This window comes from Colias croceus, chromosome 3 (genome assembly GCF_905220415.1).
Source record: "Colias croceus chromosome 3, ilColCroc2.1".
Taxonomy (NCBI): Eukaryota; Metazoa; Arthropoda; class Insecta; order Lepidoptera; family Pieridae; genus Colias; species Colias croceus.
The window spans coordinates 9,692,259-9,712,941 of record NC_059539.1 but is presented as its reverse complement, the minus strand read 5'-3'; the positions used below and the strand labels follow the sequence as shown (position 1 = coordinate 9,712,941).

The 20,683-nt window shown below is 36.9% G+C and overlaps 1 protein-coding gene across 3 annotated transcripts; it reads right to left on the bottom strand.

Annotated features, from left to right (window-relative positions):
* Positions 1-1,032: 1,032 nt before the first annotated feature.
* LOC123705776 (rho-associated protein kinase 2) lies at positions 1,033-19,752 on the bottom strand. Of its 3 annotated transcripts, none has more exons than XR_006753338.1 (13): positions 19,162-19,752; positions 16,930-18,858; positions 16,448-16,638; positions 15,642-15,851; positions 11,624-11,814; positions 10,875-11,049; positions 9,385-9,542; positions 8,347-8,548; positions 6,717-6,985; positions 6,315-6,472; positions 5,772-5,897; positions 4,265-5,601; positions 1,033-3,918 (listed from the first exon to the last, which is right to left on the bottom strand). XR_006753338.1 is itself a non-coding variant. In XM_045654781.1 (13 exons), the coding sequence occupies exons 1-13, from the start codon at positions 19,340-19,342 to the stop codon at positions 3,825-3,827; spliced, it is 4,071 nt and encodes a 1,356-aa protein (XP_045510737.1). In that variant the 5' UTR covers positions 19,343-19,752; the 3' UTR covers positions 1,033-3,824. The 3 variants fall into 3 exon arrangements, 1 of the variants encoding a protein (XP_045510737.1); XR_006753339.1 differs by having other exon boundaries at positions 16,448-16,608; XM_045654781.1 differs by having other exon boundaries at positions 5,385-5,601; positions 16,448-16,608.
* Positions 19,753-20,683: the final 931 nt, after the last annotated feature.

The following is a 20,683-nucleotide window of genomic DNA, read 5'->3' as shown; positions in this document are numbered from 1 at the left end:
AAGCAACTGTTATTCCAAAAAGTGTTAGTTTTCATTGAGAAGCTAGCTAGTTAGGAACTTACAATTTTAAAATGATAAATAAGATTAAGACGATAGATGTAATACAATATTAATATTAATAATAAATAATTTTCAGAATGACGATAATAATTATTAATTAATTGTTCGGTATTAACATGTTACAGATTGCCGACGAATTGGGAGTATTTCTGAAACCGCCACCTTATCCATTGCTAATAAAAATACTCCCGAAAAATGTCAGGCAACAACGTCTACATAAATATATGATAATTATGCATTTAAAATAATTATTCTGAATGATATTCTGATAGCAAAGAGTAAGATATATTTCCAAATAAAATGCAAACATCACCTCAATTTGTTAATTTCCAAAATTTCTTTGGCAACAAAAAATATCGAAAACTGCATAACAAAAATATAATATTATAACGATACATGATGGAATGACATAAGCAATGCAATCAATAGCTGCCCTTATATAAATTTAAAAAAAATGCATCTCAAAAAATAAGCGTAAAATACTACGGTGAAACTTCAATTTATTTAGGTGTTAAGTACGTAAATTTGCAACAAACGAGCGCTTTGATAATGGTCTAAGATCTGAACATAAGGCGAAATTCAACGGCGTGATAATAGAATGAGACCAATTTTACAATAAATTTAGTCTATTAAAAAATGTATAAAAATGGGTTGACTGGGAAAATCCTGGACAGGACATTTTTAATGAATTAAAAAAAAAACATTTTTTTAAATTAATTGCAGTAACAAGATAATAAAAAATATATAATAGACTTAAAGTATGAAACCTACAGAATGTGCAGTCATAGTCGTTTTCTAATATTTACCGGGACAAACGGCTAGGTTGGCAGGTATAAACAGGTATGTCGGTACCAGTTATTTTCACTTGATAGGATGATGAAAAAAAAATTATGTCAGCACTGTTTTATTACAAAATTGTTTTATTATCTCGAAACTGCAATTAATAAAAAATTAAAATAAATGTTTTTTTTTTTTAATTCATTAAAAATGTCCTGTCCAGGATTTTCCAAGTCAACCCATTTTTAATACATTTTTAATAGACTAAATTAATTATAAAATTGGTCTCATTCTATTGTCACGCCGTTGAATTTCGCCTTATGTTCGGATCTTAGACAATAAACTACGACAGAGGCTTCTGAGCTTAACCTATAAAAATATAGAAGCGGATAACTGATCGAGCGACAGAAGATAACTCGAGTCGACGTAAAACTAAAGTAAACAAAACAATGTAGCTTTATGTAGGAATGTTAACAGTTTGTAGAGCAATAAAAAGGCAAATTTAACATTTAACGAGAAGCACAGTAACAACAATGCGTTGGAGGCCAGCATTCATTAGCACCACGGGTGTTGGCGACGTTACATATCACAGCTCCGAGCCCGCTTCCTGCCCCGCCTTAAGCGTTCCCTGCATTCGATGCCAGTTCTATTTCACTCCTCGGTTATTCTTATTTAAAAAACATTAACTAATTAGCTTTGATTGTAATAAATAGCGAGTTTAATAAACTTCACTTAAATGGCTTAAATCACCTTCATTATCAGAAAAACAAGTTTACCAACGTCACTATTTGTTCAACCAAAGCTTAAAACAAAGTTGAACACAAAAGGAAGAGATGATCAAATCCGCAAAGTGTACTTCAACAATTGATTTGTACTTTAAAAATCACGACTAAAGATTATAACAAGAGTACACATTGGTAATTCACTATTTGACACATAAACTTAATTATCACTTAATTGGTGTTAATTTACACAACCATGCGTAAGCCCAATAGTTATTATAATAAATACACATTACATTTGTACATTAATTTCTTTGTAAAAAATGGTTTAAGGGCACGGAGACACGCTGAAAACAATTTGGCACCCACTTATCCAAAATGTAATATACTTCGCAAAAATTCAAAGCTTAAAGACATTATTGCTTTCACTGTAAGGCAGAAAATTATTACATAACGCTTAGGCAGTGTTATTTCCTTATTAACGGACTAATTTTCGAATGATATCAAAAATATTGATTTTAAAATTGTAAACAATCGATAACATTATTTTGGTAGGACCAAAACAAAATATTACCGGTTTGAATTAATTACTCATTCGAATGAGAAGATTTAAGTTTGAGCAAAATGTGAATTTTCAGTAACACTTATGGCACTCGTATTCGTTAGTATGCATGTAGCAAGGAGTGACTTCAATGTTCTTAATCTATATATTGTGCCCAAATATTCACTTGTATAATAATCAATACACGGACATGGGTGTAACAGCAGCCGCTGTCGCATAACCAGTGCACTTCTGTAAATAAATTCTACTCAATTCCCATCGGCTTATGTGTTTATATTAAAAGTGATTACGTATATAATAAAAATGTGTACTTTACGCGATGCGGTTTTCAATTGAATCATCAAAGCATTTTATAACTATAGCTATGGTAATTGACCGTCAGTCTCGCGTAAAACTGTTTTATGAATCTCCAATTATTCATATTTACAAAACGTCTAAAACTACGAGATAAATAGGTAAAGTGACCGAGCTACTGTATAAAAATATATGTTATAGTGGGGTTATAATTCAATTATATTGTCATATGTTACATTCACGAATAGTTCTGAGATTTGAGTGTATTTATCGAACCACTTTCTAAGCTAAGCTTTCCCGATAGTATCTCGCATGCAAAACGTTTTAAAGCACAAGTCCGCACCAACAATTTCAAAAACCTATCTTTTCCAAACGCATACCTATATATTACATAATATTATAAAATAAGAAAAAATACAAAATTGTCATAATATCAACACAAATGTAACTTCATAATTATATTTACAAAAGCAAACAAGAAATTGAAACGTTAAAATATACTTTCCAAAAAATTCCATTACGATATTATCTGATCTCCAATGTTGAGGAGTTTGTCATTTAATTTCAGTTCATATAATCATATATTTTAAGTCATATTTCCCATAAACGGGGTTGCTTGAATTTGTTGTTATATTTATGTATATATTATAGAAAACATATTATGAGCAAGTGTCATGAACAATAAACGAGAATTAAGTCTTTTCTTTTAAAATTGACGCTTATATAATTTATAATGTACCGTCTTTCACTAATAGTACAAGAAATCATCATAAAGCTTTCTTAGCTATATTCATGTCCAGTATTTTTTCAGAATTCAAATTATCAAAACTGTTCCATTATTATTGTATAAAAAAAAATATCTAAACAAATTTTAATTCAAATTAAAAAATAACCAATAAGTCAAATTCTCATCTTCAGATCTATACTTAGTAACTAAATTTAGTAAAAAAAATCAAACAAAATAAGTACACGAAATAAACTATCACAGCGATAATGCTGACAATAAATTTGGACAAAAAATTTGGACGACGGATGAAATCTATGGACTAGGTAAACTGGTATATACATATCTTAATACATAAAACTTTCATTCGTATCGGTGACGTAACAATAATAATCAAAAGGTAATAACGATTGAATGAAATTAAAAAAATGCGACTTAAATATGCCTTTAAAGTCTAACGTGAGGCCTTAGTATGCACCAGAGAGTTACGTAATAGTAATAGTCGTAGGCCACGTCGGAATCGTCTTAAATTGAACTAAGGTCGTTTCGTAATGGAGTCGATACTCCTCGTGAGCGGATTGTTTCATACATATGAAACTTTGATATATCCTGACCGTTTTAAGTAGTTTAATTGATATTGATTTAATTGGTATTGGTTGGTAAGGGTTGTATCGGTCGAGTTCAGTCACTGTCTTGGGAGCGACGCGTTGGCGGGCAGCGTGGAGCTGCGCTGCGACGCGTTCATGTACGCAACCTTCAAGTTCGACCGCATTGAATCCCTGTAAAAATAAGTATGTTGAGATTGGTAATATAAATAAAATTTTATTAGAAAGAGTATGTAAAAGTAAGTTTACAATAAGATACGGGAAAATTATGAATTGTTTTTTAAATATTTTTTTTATTTCACATTTTATTGGATGAATTGATATTTTTATTGGATATAAACTCAGAACGATTGAATTTATCTTTGTTATCAGTATTGGTATTCGAGATTGAAGAATAACTGCCTGTGAGGTGCTACTCATGCTAGTCGTTCGAATCACTTGTCCGAGTAAACTTTTTTAGTCTTCATTTTCACTTTTAACACGATCGAAAGTGGTCCAGCAGCAGCTCGCGCGCAGTTACCTGGGCGACAGCTTGGTGAGGTCGTGGTTGGTGTGCGCGGCGCGGTAGCCGTAGCGCTGCACGCGGCGGGCGAGGCGCGCCACCCAGCGGCGCTGCTCGGTGGCGGCGGGCGCCAGCAGCAGCAGCTCGCGCGCAGTTACCTGGGCGACAGCTTGGTGAGGTCGTGGTTGGTGTGCGCGGCGCGGTAGCCGTAGCGCTGCACGCGGCGGGCGAGGCGCGCCACCCAGCGGCGCTGCTCGGTGGCGGCGGGCGCCAGCAGCAGCAGCTCGCGCGCAGTTACCTGGGCGACAGCTTGGTGAGGTCGTGGTTGGTGTGCGCGGCGCGGTAGCCGTAGCGCTGCACGCGGCGGGCGAGGCGCGCCACCCAGCGGCGCTGCTCGGTGGCGGCGGGCGCCAGCAGCAGCAGCTCGCGCGCAGTTACCTGGGCGACAGCTTGGTGAGGTCGTGGTTGGTGTGCGCGGCGCGGTAGCCGTAGCGCTGCACGCGGCGGGCGAGGCGCGCCACCCAGCGGCGCTGCTCGGTGGCGGCGGGCGCCAGCAGCAGCAGCTCGCGCGCAGTTACCTGGGCGACAGCTTGGTGAGGTCGTGGTTGGTGTGCGCGGCGCGGTAGCCGTAGCGCTGCACGCGGCGGGCGAGGCGCGCCACCCAGCGGCGCTGCTCGGTGGCGGCGGGCGCCAGCAGCAGCAGCTCGCGCGCAGTTACCTGGGCGACAGCTTGGTGAGGTCGTGGTTGGTGTGCGCGGCGCGGTAGCCGTAGCGCTGCACGCGGCGGGCGAGGCGCGCCACCCAGCGGCGCTGCTCGGTGGCGGCGGGCGCCAGCAGCAGCAGCTCGCGCGCAGTTACCTGGGCGACAGCTTGGTGAGGTCGTGGTTGGTGTGCGCGGCGCGGTAGCCGTAGCGCTGCACGCGGCGGGCGAGGCGCGCCACCCAGCGGCGCTGCTCGGTGGCGGCGGGCGCCAGCAGCAGCAGCTCGCGCGCAGTTACCTGGGCGACAGCTTGGTGAGGTCGTGGTTGGTGTGCGCGGCGCGGTAGCCGTAGCGCTGCACGCGGCGGGCGAGGCGCGCCACCCAGCGGCGCTGCTCGGTGGCGGCGGGCGCCAGCAGCAGCAGCTCGCGCGCAGTTACCTGGGCGACAGCTTGGTGAGGTCGTGGTTGGTGTGCGCGGCGCGGTAGCCGTAGCGCTGCACGCGGCGGGCGAGGCGCGCCACCCAGCGGCGCTGCTCGGTGGCGGCGGGCGCCAGCAGCAGCAGCTCGCGCGCGCGGTCCGCGTGCAGCTTGCACGCCGCCACGCCCTCGCCGCCCGCCTCCGTCACGTGCTCCGCGTGCACCTTCATGCGGCAACCTGAACCGGAACATCATAGAAACATTCAAATTTACATCAGAAAAAATATTCAAGTCCAAAATATTGCAAACGTATTGAAATAGTAGTCAAGTGTAAAAAAAAAGAAATGACGGACTAATTTGCAAAATAATGAAATAAAGTAAACTTAGATATTACAAATGTGAACTCACGTCGACACTCGTAGGCCTGCGGCGGACGGAACATGTGCCAGAGCGGGCGCGTGCACACCTCGCACGCGGTCGGGATGTGGTACGTGATGCTGACCAGGTCGTGGCCCTTGTGCTGCACTGTGTTTGCTGTAAATAAATGAAACACAATAACATTAACTTGTTTTTATATTACAACAAGTCTTGAGTTTATTTTCGACAAATAGTAACAGTTCGTTTACGTCGTAAAGTAGAACTTATATAATGTGCAGCAACTTAAAAGTGCAACAATCATTCAGTGCAGCAATTATACAAAGCAGCTTTTGTTACCGGCAGTAACTTAATTGCAGCCACCAAAAAGTGCAGTATATACAAAGTACAGCAACCATAAAGTGCAGCAACAACAAAGTGCAGCAACTCCAAAGTACAACACATCTAAAGTACAACATTTCCAAAGTACAGCACATCCAAAGTACAACGCTTCCAAAGTACAACACATCCAAAGTACAACACTTCCAAAGTACAACACTTCCAAAGTACAACACATCCAAAGTACAACACACGTACCGGCGTGCTCAGCGCCGTCGGCGGGCTGCTCCTGCGCGTCGCCGGGCCGGCGGGCCTCGCCCTCGCCCGCGTACAGCAGCTGGAAGATGCGCGGGATGTCCTTCGCGTCCGCGCGGATCACGTCGCCCTGCGTCACTGAGCGCACGTGGAACACTTTGCTGCAAAAACGGAGATTTTGGTGTTAGTTATTTTTAAGTAGGAAAAATATTGTTGTCAATTTTTTTTTTTTGCATTACTTATTTAACCCATTGACCACCGAGCGGCCCAATGAGACCACGACACAGATTTTCTATTGTGTGTGTAATTCTGGGGGCTGAGGGATTAAAACGCTACAAATGCCCGGTAACAGAGTTAATACAATCAAATCCGTCAATGTAAAACTATTCAAAGAAGCAAACGAACCTCAAATCCAATATCATCACGGGATCCGTGGTATTCTGCTTATCGTTCTCGCTATTGTAGAATATGATCTTCTTCGAGGACACGACGACATACTGCTTCTTCCACCCGTGGCGGCGTATGTTCTGCTTGAAGGGCACAGAGAGCCAGCCCTCGAGGGTCTGTTCCGTTTCCCCGTCCTCCGCGTCGGCAGACGACTGTGACGCTGTTTCGCTTGTTAGCGCGGCGAGTTTCTCCTTGAGCTGCTCGATTTCCGCGTCTTTGCTGTCCACCTGGAAATTTGAATGAGTTTTTAAGTACAAAAAGTAATGAACACATAAATTGTTTTATTTTTTATAAAAACTAACTGAGAAACAATGAAAATTGTTATATAATTGTTAAGAATTAACATTGAAGATAATTTCAATGAACCACTTGTTCCAAGCTGTTTGTATTACTTTTTTAAAGTCAATACAGACAATTTATAAAAACATTTCATGCATAATGTAATTTATGTCAATTTAATATAAAATTAATTGAGTCCACAATTATAAATGAGATAACACTAAAATAACTTCTCATGTTAATTTAAATTAAAACAAAAATAAACAATTTATTTAAATAAATAAATAAATATCTATAAATTAATTAATAAGTGACTAATAGAGTAAACCAGGTTTCCTGTATTGTTTGAACACGGCTGATTGATAATGGAAGTAATAAATTTTCATATGACTAATGAATGAAACTAAACGCCGTAAATCACTATGGAATATATTAATATGCACTCGATTACCATAACAGTAATGACTCATGGTAATGATTAAAGAGACCGATCTACTACATATTTGCGTAATGATAATTACGTAGTACGGAAACTATAATTAAATTGAATGCAATACAATTCAATTTTATTTTTGTTTTATTTGTAATTAAAGTGATACCTAATTAACATATTACATACTAGCTTTCCATCCGCGGCATCGCCCGCGCAGCCAAAAAAAACATTGTTCCCGTTCCCGTGGGATTTCCGGGATAAAACATATGTCCTAATCCTATGTCCTTTCTCGGGTATCAAAATATCTCTATACCAAATTTCTTGCAAATTGGTTCAGTAGTTAGTTAAGGCGTGATTGAGTAACAGACAGACAGACTTAGAGTTACTTTCGCATTTATAATATTAGTATGGATTTGTCAAGTGCATTCATATTTCCGTAAGTTATTATATGATATATCCAACAACATTTTGTTAAATAAGAGACATAAATATTTGGAAAAATAAATAAGAATACTGGTCACGTGGCGAAATATTTAAAAGTTAACATGTAAAAAAAGCAGAAAGAAATGGCTTATAGCCCTAAGGCCGATTGTACCCATACAATATCTTTGTACCGACTTTTTTACTGTCTATTTCTTCACTCTGTTTAGAATCACTACATAGTATAAAACAAAGTCGCTTTCTCTGTCCCTATGTCCCTTTGTATGCTTAAATCTTTAAAACTACGCAACGGATTTTGATGCGTTTTTTTTTTTAATAGATAGAGTGATTCAAGAGGAAGGTTTTAGTATATAATTTATTAGGTTTTAGACAAAGCGGGCGAAGCCGCGGGCAGTAAGCTAGTTGAGAATAAATAAATAAATACAAGTCCCTCACCTCCATAGCCAGCCGGAGCCTGGTCTGCTGCTCTTCAAGCAGCTGCTGCTGGGACTCCTGCAGGTCCCGCTGGAGCTTCGCAATGTGCTGGTCCGACTTCTCCTTCTCGCGCGTCAGCTCCTGCTGCAGCTTGCGGTAGTCCTTGTCCTTGCGGACCGACATCTTGCTCTTGTTCTTCGTGGACGCCGGGTTCATGTCCTTTCTGTGGACCGAATACAAGATGGCGGTTTGGTGCAAAGCTTACAATAATAAAAATCACGCATATAAAACAAAGTCGCTTTCTCTGTCCCTATGTCCCTATTGCATGTTTAAATCTCAAAACTACGAAATGGATTTTGATGCGGTTTTATAGATAATGATTGTCGAGGAAGGTTTTAGTATATCATTTATTAAGTTTTAAACAAGCAGGCGAAGCAGCTGATGCATAATAGCAAACATTTTCAAATTCCTCCTTCCTTCAATTATAAATTCCTCCGTGGCTTTAAAGCAGTTTTTATGATGACTTATGAAACAACATATTGGAGAAATAAATTTAATCCCTTTCACTTCAAATAGATCGACATAAGTCTTTTTATTTTTATGAAAAAAATTGCCATAAGCCAGAACCGGACGGACATTACTTATACCGAATTGATTATTCAAAATTAAATCTAGTAATCAAGAATATTGATTATTCAAATTCTAGTTATTCTGGTTGACAATAATTGGAAGAGGTGAATAGACTTTTTAACCCTTCTAATAATTGTGTCTCTTTATTTATTTAAATGGAAGTCTGGAAGAGATCGCTACCTAGCGATAAGACCCCTTTTTGTACATATTTTTGTCTCTATGTATTATTATCTCTGTCTTCTATGTGTTATATTATGTAAATTTTGTCTATCTATCTGATTATCTTTTCTTTATTGTCTAATCTTTGAAATAGACTTTACCCGTGCATCAAAAATCTTTTCTTACTACACTAGATTCCGGCAACAAAATTTCCATATACAGTTAATTCCCAACAAAACGTTCCTTATAGTCTATGAACCTATTGCGTACCTGTTCATAATCTCAGCGAGCTTGTTGACGGCCTGCTGCTTGAGCATGATCTCTGAGTTGAGCTTCTTGTTGAGACGGTCGACGTCGTCCTGCAGCCGCTGCAGCGTCGCCACGCGCTCCGCCAGCGCCGTGCCGCTGCGACGGAGCTCGTCCACCTCCTGGAGACAATATACTCCATTTTAATACAGTTTGAGTTTGGGTCAAAGTGCAAATTAAGAAACAAAAGCAATTAATGAATTTTTTTTTTTTCACTTCAAATTGACGGGATTTGGATTACTAAAGACATTATGCATCATTTTAATACAACGTCAAAGTGAAAAAAATGAAACAAAAGCAATGAATGAAAATTGGTTAGGTATGTTCCTATTTTTTCACTTCACAGGATTTATCTTAATAAAGACCATGTACAGACTAGCCTTATCGCTCAGAAGCAGTTACTTAAAGACAATCTTGAAATTTTAAAAATATAAATTATAGCCATTTGCACTTTACACTTTCTCACAATAAAAAACATTTTTTTAATGATTTCTTATTATTGTTGCGTTCATAATTAGCAGTAGTTCATAATTAGTGTACTCTGAGCAAAATCAAGACTTATAAATACACATAACGAATATACAAAGTTGCCTTATTGCTCAGAAACAATTTCTTATGTCAATCTAGGATAGAGTAAAATATATAATAGAGTATAATTAGCTATTAATTGTATTATTGTGTTAATTAATTTCATAGATAGTAAGTTTATTAGTTTAAGTTGTTTAATCATTAGTTTTAGTTTCTGTGTAAGTCAATACCGCATTAGGTTAAGCCTGTAAAGGTAATTGATGTAATAATAAATAGTTCAGGATACATCGCCCATTTTTGCAAGTGACTACTATCAAGCTAATTTTCCGTTTGTAGCTTTATTTTGATGAGACGCCCAATAATTTCGTGTACGAAAGTCTCGATTGTGGTAGCTAACAGAGATAACAAGGATAAAAATTTTTGATTTGATGGTTCTCAAATATTTATTACTAACTGAATTTTTTTTTTTGTTCAATCTCAAGATAATTACCTAAATTATTCGAAAAAATATTTGTCCTACAAAATCTATGGTTGGTTCAAAGAGTCCCCCTTTCCAAAGTGTATCGATAACGAGGTCATCATAAATGATTACTAACAAGCTGATTTTTTTGTTTTCACTTAGTTAATGTTTATATAATTCAACAGACATATTGTCCTACAAATTGCGTAATAAATATTTGAGAACCATCAAATCAAAAATTTTTATCCTTGTTATCTCTGTTAGCTACCACAATCGAGAGTTTCGTACACGAAATTATTCGGTGTATCATCAAAATAAAGCTACAAACGGAAAATCAGCTTGATAGTAGTCACTTGCAAAAATGGGCGATGTATCCTGAACTAAAATGAATTAATTAATAAACAAATATCCATAGCCAGCCAGCTGCACTCATCACTCTTTCGCACTAAGCGCACACAACACTTACCTTCCGCTGCAGGTCGATGGTGGCGCGGTTCTCGTGGTCGCGGTCCCGCAGCCCCTGCACGAGCGCGTCGCGCGCCGCCAGCTCGCTGCGGTGCTGCGCCAGCGCCTCGCGCATCTCCAGCTCCTTCATCGTCTTCTCCTTCTCCAACTCGCCGACCGTCTCCTCCGCTATTGACCTGTATTTGCGAATACTCTTGTTAGATCACTTTATACACATTGTTAATGCTTATTACCAATGGTGCTTGTCCCTAAAAATATAGAATTAAGCCGAAAGTAGAGATTAGAAAGGAAAGAGAAGATAGATGTAGAGAGACATAATCCAAAATAAAAGTGTCCAGATGGTGGCACAGGACTGAAACAATTTCTTAAATATATGATAAGACCTTGAAATTTGAAAGTGTAATGGGCATATTTAAATTATGAATTCGTAAACGCACTCATGCATAAGATGCTCCTCTTTGTTTTGACTCGTATTAGGAGGAAGAGTTTCAAAACAAACATATTTAAAGGATCTTCCTATTGGCAAAATACATATATACATATATTTTTGTTCATACCTACTTTGAATGACAAATATAACTGGAGAATTGGGCGAATCTCAACTTATCTTAAGCCCATTTATTATTTGAATGGCACCATAACAAAGAGTCCAAATTACCGAATAACACTTGACCTAAAGGAGACTTTACACACACCTACACATTATCCCTTCCAAAACTAACACATTCAAATTTCGTGTCAAAAACTTACCTCGCAATCGCCTCCGAGTCCGCCCTGGCGATGGCCAGTTGCAGCTGGTGCATGAGACTGGCCCGCTCCTGTTCAAGGTCGCGGTTCGCACGCGCACTCTCGTCGAGCTGCGAGCGAGCGTCGTTCGCCTGCGTACGGTACATCACGCAGTAGTGCTGCTCGCTCTCGAGCTGGGAGCGTAACTCCTCGCTCTGCAAGATAAACCCTTTGCTATAGCGAAATACATATAGGGAATATCCGAAAAACATATTCGGTAAAATACAGAGGTAATATACACGAACTAACCCTGATGAGGGATCTTAGATAAATAAGAAAACCATATTGCGAATGCCCATTTAAACATATTCGGAAAAATACAAAGTCGATAGATATGAAGCAACCCTGAATAGGTATCTTAATAGACTTAATAATTATTCCTGGTGACATTCCTAGGTTATTAACCAAAGTGTTTATGCATTTACTGTACATACATAATAATTGTGATAAACGAATCCGGGTATGTGCATGATCTAATAGTCAAATCAAAACTTAAACATCGCAAATACAATTGTATTTGCGATGTTTAAGTAGTTGTTGATGATTTTAAAGAATGAAGACTCTTTAAATAAAATAAGTGAGATATAAAAGTAAATGAAATAAATGTAGGTTCGTAGTTACAATTATAACCAGCATTTGGGATTATTTTAAAGGTCAACGAAAACACATAACGAGACGGGTCAAAAGGCAGCTCTTTAATTATCCTTCCTTTAAAATTTATTTTTACTAGATATACTTATACATCAAGTAATATCTTGCGTAACGACGGTTCATTGACTTCTTTTTTTTTCTTACAAATTAAATTTTGATGTGAACAAACGCTAAGCCGAGCGTGAAGCATAACAACTAAAAATTATCATTTAAATTTTGTTTAAAAATCATTCTCATCTAACACGCGAATCTGAAGGAATGCAATATCAATCAACTATCTCAAAAGTCAACACCCAATTAAAATTTTAGACTTATCCTATGTGCAATAAACTTAACATTATATTGAAATATATCAGATATAAACAATTATGTTCATTTAAAAACGTGTAAAACATGTACCATCCTAAATATAGAGAAAATTTTTAAATAAAATGTGCCTTTTCTTACTGTAACCATACCTTATCGATAAAATATGGAAAATCGAAACTACAATAGTTGGAGGCATAGGTATTTTGACGTATTCTTTTATCGCTTGAATAAATGAGATAATAATGGTAATTTATTGTGAAATTACACAAGAAATCATACATTCATTTTATCATATTATACAAAACAAACAATCCTACTTCATTGCTTAATTCAAAACTATTCAATAAAAATTCATCTCCAATGAAACGCAAGAGTTAATAAAAATAGACGCGGCATTGTTGGAGTGTTTTTATCAATTAAGATGACGATTGTTTAGTCAGTTGAATGTCATGCTTGTGTAATTCAATATCAACTTTATAAACGCCATAGAACAAATTGAACACAATAAGAATACGTATTATGTAAATATAAACTTGATTCTATGATAATATCGCGACAAGATGAGCAGGAAATGAAATTACAGACATTCCTTTTCAACTATACGATATTGTTAGATTTTTATTGGCCTGCCTCGTTAGTTCAATGATGTATAATATTATGTTAAATGAGAACGAGAAATTAATAGAAATAACGATGTACGCGAATGTTGTATTTTATTCAATTAGTTTGATCTTTGTATTTCTGTATAAACACAAATTTAAATTAAATGTCGTAATTTAAGATCTACAAATTGTGTACTTGAACAAATTTGTTTTTATTCAATGTACATGAACAATTATTGTGTTTATCAACACTACAGCCAGAGAATGTTTTGATAGGATTGAAAATGTTTATGAGGCTCACGAGAAAAGCAGCTTATTAAATAGTACATTGAAGTACGACGGACACATTGGGAATTCGATTACTAAGAAAATTAACTGCAAACAATACAAAAAATCTGCTAGATCAAGATCTCATGTTAAAAATAACCCCAATTCCAAGAAGAATTTGTCGATAAGAACTATAAGAGTACTTATTCTAAGAAAAAAGTCAAGAAAGAACGCCTTGATAATTTGATTTAAAATTCTATTAGTAGCTAATAATGAGACGCAACTATCGCAATTACTTAACACAAATATAATTGTAGAGCGAATTGAATAGTATTTCATTAATAGGTCACAGACACAGTGGGCATATCATGTGACCCCTGCACACTACATCATTTTTGTCAGTCGGCAGGAATACTTCGGATGTACTTTCTCCGTAAGATAAGGGTATCGCTTGACTAATTGCAAACACAAATTAAACAACGCATACTACGACATAATTATCGCTAGTTAACTGTAGCAATGTGTTATCTCAATATCTGTTGGACATATTTTCAAGTGACATGCATTTCAATTGACTTGAGAAATTATTGCTAGACATAATTCAATTGCCTATCGTAAACAATTATTATATTTGGTAGTTTGTGTGATTGCTTTTTAATGCCTCCAAAGTTTCTTTAATTTAAATAACCATTACTTAATAATAAAAAAATAAAACAGATGAGTTAATGGTCGATTGCTTTGATGAAATATTGTGACAAATATTATGAAAGATCAACGCAAATAAGAATAGAAGTGTATAATATAAAGACGACTGGAAAATTTTGCAGTTATTAATATTATCCGCAGTAAGACATAATCGAACAAAGGTTAACAAAAATAGAATTTAGAATCAGCAAGTTATTGACTTGATTTTTATGGTTTCTACAATGCAATGCGATTTGTTGAGATTTATTTCCATTGAATCGACCGTATAACAATTAAACATGCCGCAAATTTTTCGTCATTTTCAGGATTCGCGTTAATTTTAAGTGTAACGTCAACGACATTCCCTGTAATGGGATAATATTTCACTATAACAATGACTTGAACTTACACGTAACCGTTGTTTGACGTACCACGCATGGTATTTTGCATATAAGGTAAATGTTTGTTTGTGTGTGTCGAATATGCCGGTTGGACAGTGAGTCAGTGTGTCGTAACGGCGAAGGACAGTCTATTTCGGCGTGATGAGACTATTATTAATTCATAGAATACTAAAAGCGCAACCGATTATGAAATAATCGTATTAATTGCTGACATCTTTATTTTTTTACAAATGCATCGTTTACGTGCCAACAAAGAAATAAATTTGAGTCGCTAAGAATTGAATTCCTAGAATAAAATGATAATAATATGACGTAATCAGAAGCTGTTCGATACAAAAGTTTCGTTTAAAAATAATTCTCGGTTTTATCGAAATCTATACATTAATGCGAAGAAGGAACAAGGATCGTTTTTCTATCATTGATGATGTTATCTTTATTGCAGAATGTAATAAGCTTATTTACATAATAACATGTGATAGAACTTGTTGTTTTTATAACTTAACAACAAACGTAATGTATGAAGTCATTCGTTAGTAAATCAACATAATTAAAAACCTAGAAAATCTCTAATGTAATAACTATAAATAATGTTAATTGATGATTGAATTGTCTAAACTCTTAGTATATTTATTTGTTTATGTCACCGTAAAGCTGCGGGGCAAACGCGTCACCTGGTGATCGGAGACAACAATATTGTTCTAGCAAGAATGCAACTATGTATAGCAAAAAACGAAATATTGAAAGAAGAAAATACAAAGAAATTTCTGTACTAAGGAAGCAATTTAAAGTATTTCCTCAGAAACATAGAAATAACTGTAACGATAAGGAAACTTGTCATATAGGGGCCATTTAGTTTGAAATTCTTTCATAACGCTAAGTTCACTTGTACTTCATTCCATTTTTTCTCAAACGCGTATTTCATTCCATTTTTTCTAGGCAGAAGAAAGCTTTTAATTTACTACAAATGACATTTCAAAAACTCTTGCTATCTAAATGGCACTCGCAGAATTCAAATCTCGAACACCTGTAAAACATATTATAAAGCCCGTTGCACACTCTCGCACTCACCCTCGCGTAGTGCATGTCGCGCTCCGCGCTGGCGGCCGCCAGCTTCTCGGTGGCGTCGTGCAGCGCGGACCGCACCGCGTGCAGGTCGCGCGCGCGCGCGTCCCGCTCCGCCGCGGCCGCGCGGGCTGCGCTCTCCGCTGCGGCGGTCTCCGAGCTGGCGGACAGGCGGGCCGCGCGCTCTTGCTCTAGTGCAGCTTGTAAACCAGCCACCTGCAGGACGCGCTCTTTTGTTACCGATATATTTCCAAAATTACCAATACGTGTAATAAAAGATTTTAACGTTTAACTTTAAGAAAGTGTAATATGCACTATGTAAAATGTATGTATATAATATGTATGATAGTAAAACATATTTTTTTAAAGATAGTGCTATAAAATATAAATACAATTTACAGAAGCTCCGAATACAAAGATTGCATGAATTTATACATATTTATTTGCATTTGCAACTGTTTTATATTTTATTTGTTTAGCATTTATGTGCAAGATATTGCTTGGTCAATAATTATACATCTGTTACATATACTTTCATAAATTTCTAATTGCTATTTTTTTATTCCTTGACTGAGAGGATCATTCCTCATCAACCAAGCCACATTCAACCAAGTGGTACAAACCACATTTCGGTAAAATTGATGCTGTACATTTTGGGAAAAAGAGCAATATGTAATGCAGGGCTGATACTCAATGCACATTTTATATAAATAAATAATAAATAAATAAAAAATGGTGTTAAATTTGTATTAAATTAGTAATGTATCAATTGATAATACTTCCCCATATTACTCAAAAATAACAACAATTACCTTTTCACTTTCTTGTCTGTGTTCTCCCTCAAGTTTCTGCAACCTCTGTTGCATCTGCCTGTAGTCTACATTCAGCATGGACATCTGTCGATCCTTCTCCTGAGAGCCAGCTTCCGCTCGCTGCCTTGCTGTCTTCTCTTCATTCAACTTGCCTTGTAATGCTGTTGGATGAACAATCGCATGATCCACGTCTAAGTACCGTGAGAAATGTAAAATTTCAGTTATAAAACTTATACAAGGGAATAAACTAATGCAAACATAATGTAATGGTGTGCAATAATTGTGAATATTTTTTCTTACATAGCAAATGGACAATACCTGTATATATTTTCTCCAAGGTTCCTGAGGCATGCAAAATAGGAAATGATTAAGGTACAATGTTAATGGAGTTTAGTGGAACTTGCCATGTTCTATTTAGCATAGTTCTAATGAATGGGATTTTAGCATATAAATACAGTTTACATTAATGATACAAGTCTTACCTTTGACTAGCTCCAAGTTTGCTTCCTGCTTGGAAAGCAATTGAGATCTTTGGGTCTCCTGATGAGCCCGCACTTCTTGTTGGTAAAGATGTTGTGACGTTCTCAAGTCATGTGCTAAAGAAGTGCATTCCTTCTCTAATGAAGAAACACGCTCAGAGAGCTGCCTATTGTCTGTTAATATTTGGTTAATCCTCATTGATGATCTTTCTAGCTCTGAATGTGCAGCATTTAATCTATTAGTAGCTTCAGAAACGGAAGCGTCCGAACGTTGCTTAGCAGCCTTGACAGAACCGAGCTCCTCAGATAAAGCACCACATTCTCTCTCTAAAGCGTCTCGCTGCGCCCTAAGGCTCGCCACCGTACCGTCACTCGCAGCAGCTGCCGCAGCTTGAGCTGCACTTAACTCTGCAGCCTGCTTTCGTGATTTTGCTGCTGCCTCAGATTCTTGTTTCAATTTTTCACGCATCTCTGTTAATTGTTTCTCCAATGCATTAATTTTTTCATTATAAATTTGCAAACTACTCATTTCCTTGACTCTCTTACTTTGCTCCTCTTCAAGACGCCGTTTAATATCACTATAATTTATTTCGGCCTTTCTTCTGGAATCCGCTTCTATTTCTGCTTTGCGTTGTATTTCTTTAAGATCATGTTTTAATAAAGCCAGTTCTTTATCTGTGTCAGCGATAATTTTCTTGTTTCTCATTTCTCTTTGTGACATGTCTTCTAATTGATTACAAAGCATTACTTGTCTATCTTCTAATTTCCTTCTTGAATCTCGTTCTCTCTCCAATAACTTTTCTAATTGAAGTATAGCTTCAGAACCCACATTATTAATATGATTATTTGAAATTGTATCCACCACATCGGCTGGTTTTATTCGACCACCACATATCTGATAATCACCATTATAAGTGAAACCAACAAAGGGCAAATGGTTTCCTACAAAGGCCTTTGGCACAGGAAAAGATTCATCTAAGGCATCCGACTTTTCAATGTCATCAAAGTTTCTAGTATCATCATCACTAGACAATTCTGGAACAACAGGTGGCACTGAATCTCGAAGATTTTCAAAACTCCATTGGTCATTTATGAAGAAGGGATGTTGCTTGATTTCATCTACACTGTTTTTACCCAGTCTTTTTACCCTGTCAGTCAACAAACCTCTTATAAGAGATTTGGCTTCTTTTGAAATGTCTATATCATCTGGGAACTGCAAAGAATTTCTGTGGTCCATAATTTTGCCATAAGTACCCACTAAGCTGTCAGCATAAAAAGGTGGATCACCTATTAACATTTCATAAAGAAATATCCCAACTGCCCACCAGTCACATTCACGACCATATACCCCTTCACCATTTTGGGATTGTAACACTTCAGGTGATATGTAATCAGGTGTACCGACAGCATTGCTAGCACGCACAAGTCCATCTGGGCCCATTCTCATACATGTACCAAAGTCTGCCAATTTTAAATGGCCATATTTGTCAATCAGCATGTTATCAGGTTTAACATCTCTATGAACAAAACCCATTCCATGAATTACATTTAATGCAAGTACTATCTCCATAGTGTAAAATTTAGCCCATTTTTCAGGTATATCATAATTAGACATAAGGCTAACTAAATCACCACCTGGCATGTAATCCATGACCATATACAAGTATTTATGGTCTTGAAATGCAAAATGCAGTTTTAGAATCCATTCAGAATTTGCATGTGCCATGATGTGTCTTTCCTCCCAGAAAAAAGTAGAATCTGATCTTTTTATCATTTCTACTTTGCTTAATAGTTTCATAGCATATACCAATCGAGTTGATTTATGTCTGACTAGTTGAACTTCACCAAATGCTCCACGACCAATTACTTTTATAAGATCAAAATCAGCTGCTTTCATACGCAGATCTACTATTTCTGATGCAAATTCCTCATCTGCAACAAATTATTAATTATCAAAGCTACAATCAGTAGTTTATAACCTTCAAATATTGTAGAAAGATTGTCAGATGACAATTTATTATAGAATAATATATCATGATAACATCAAAATCTCATACAAACTCAGTAATTTTATGATTGTTTACATAATCTATACTAAGTATCAATAAAAACTGCATGTAAATAATATTTACTTGCTATTTACATGCAGTTTTTCTTTCCACAATATCTCAAGTAATAAAAACACTGAATGAAAAATGTGTTATATATAACTGTATAAGATATAAAAGCACTTACATCTACTCGTGTATGCTTCGACATTTTTCATACGTCGAATGGCCGGATGATCACAGTCCGATATCAGTGCTGTGACGGTGTCTAGCAGACAGTCCACGTTGCCGGTTGAGCGAGGGTCGCACAGCCTCTCTTCCAGCAAACGTAGACGTCGCATACGCTCTTCATCCTTTACTGTCCCCATGCTGAACTCTGTCTCTGACCCCTTGAGACACTAAACGCCACCGCACATTCTCCAGATCACTACTCCGAAGAAAAACACTATTCGCATAACGACACATCAACAGCTGGATAGTCTTTTAGTCTTGTTGTGATAACTATATTAACAAGTTACTGTTTTGTGAACAACCTATGTTTCATTATCGAAAAATTTTCTTGCAAACTTAGAATGACAGCAGATAAAGGTGGTTCTCACAACAAAGCATATGTACGTTCACAAACATAATAAACCGAAATTTAATTCATCAGCACGTTCCATTTGATTGGAAGAGTATAATAACACAAATATACTTTATTTATTGGCACAACATTGAACAAAATGAAAAATTTGATGAAAAGTTATCACCGCTTCGTTGACGAACGATGATCGGACAATAACTTGAAGTTAGCAATGCATTGCGATTTGCTAATTTGCAATGGCGACTGATTTTTTCAGAACTTGTAATTTTAACATTCATGTAAAAATATTTAGTTAAAAATATGGTTCTTAGTTCTACGTAAATTTAAATATTTTATAGCTGAATGAAATAAAAATATTTTTTTAATAAAGCATGAACTTAAATAAGGGTGCATGTTCATTGCAAATAATTTTTCTTCTATAGCCTCATATAAATTTTATGATAGTAAATTTATTGGTCCGAAAACATATACAGGGTTACAGGAAAAGTCGATGTAGATCCGTTAAGGGCATGTAGTACACATCATTTCTGAATGATTTCACTATGTAACCTCCCATCCTAAACTTAACCGTTTTCGAGATATTCGAGTTTTAATTTTTTTTATGAAAATGCCCAATTTTTCGGCTATTCAATTGAATATTTTGAATTTTTTTGACTCTTATGATTATTTTTTTGGTTTTTTACATGAAGAATGAGATGCTTAATTACCTCAATGACTAAAATTGCACGTAAGTTAACTAAATAGGTCATTGTAGACGATCGAAACTTATGAAAATAAGTACAAATTATAAAAAAAATATTTTTCTTTTCTGGATATCTCAAAAAATTATTATGGCACTTGCTCTGCAGATGTGCTTAAAAACATCTACATTTTATCAGCTATCCAACGAGGTATAACACTCTAGGGTATTTATTAACCTCAAAGGTGAAACTTAGTTTCTAAGGCTACATGGCAGTCAGAATAAATAGCCCTTATTTAATCTAATTAATTTGACTTAAGTTCAACATCATCATTTCAGCCTACTGGCTTCCACTATTGAACATAGGCTAGGCTAGGTACAACCTTCATGCATCCATCGATATCCCGCTATCCTGACCTAAGAGGTCATTCAGTTTTATAGCATTTT

What these genes read in the sequence shown, in the direction of transcription:
- LOC123705776 (XM_045654781.1), bottom strand. Translation starts at nt 19,342, where the DNA reads ATGGGGACAGTAAAGGATGAAGAGCGTATGCGACGTCTACGTTTGCTG. An exon ending in CCATCGACCTGCAGCGGAAG is followed by an intron (nt 9,543 to 10,874) that starts GTAAGTGTTGTG and finishes TATTGTCTCCAG; the next exon opens with GAGGTGGACGAGCTCCGTCG. An exon ending in GTGATGATATTGGATTTGAG is followed by an intron (nt 6,473 to 6,716) that starts GTTCGTTTGCTT and finishes CCGTTTTTGCAG; the next exon opens with CAAAGTGTTCCACGTGCGCT.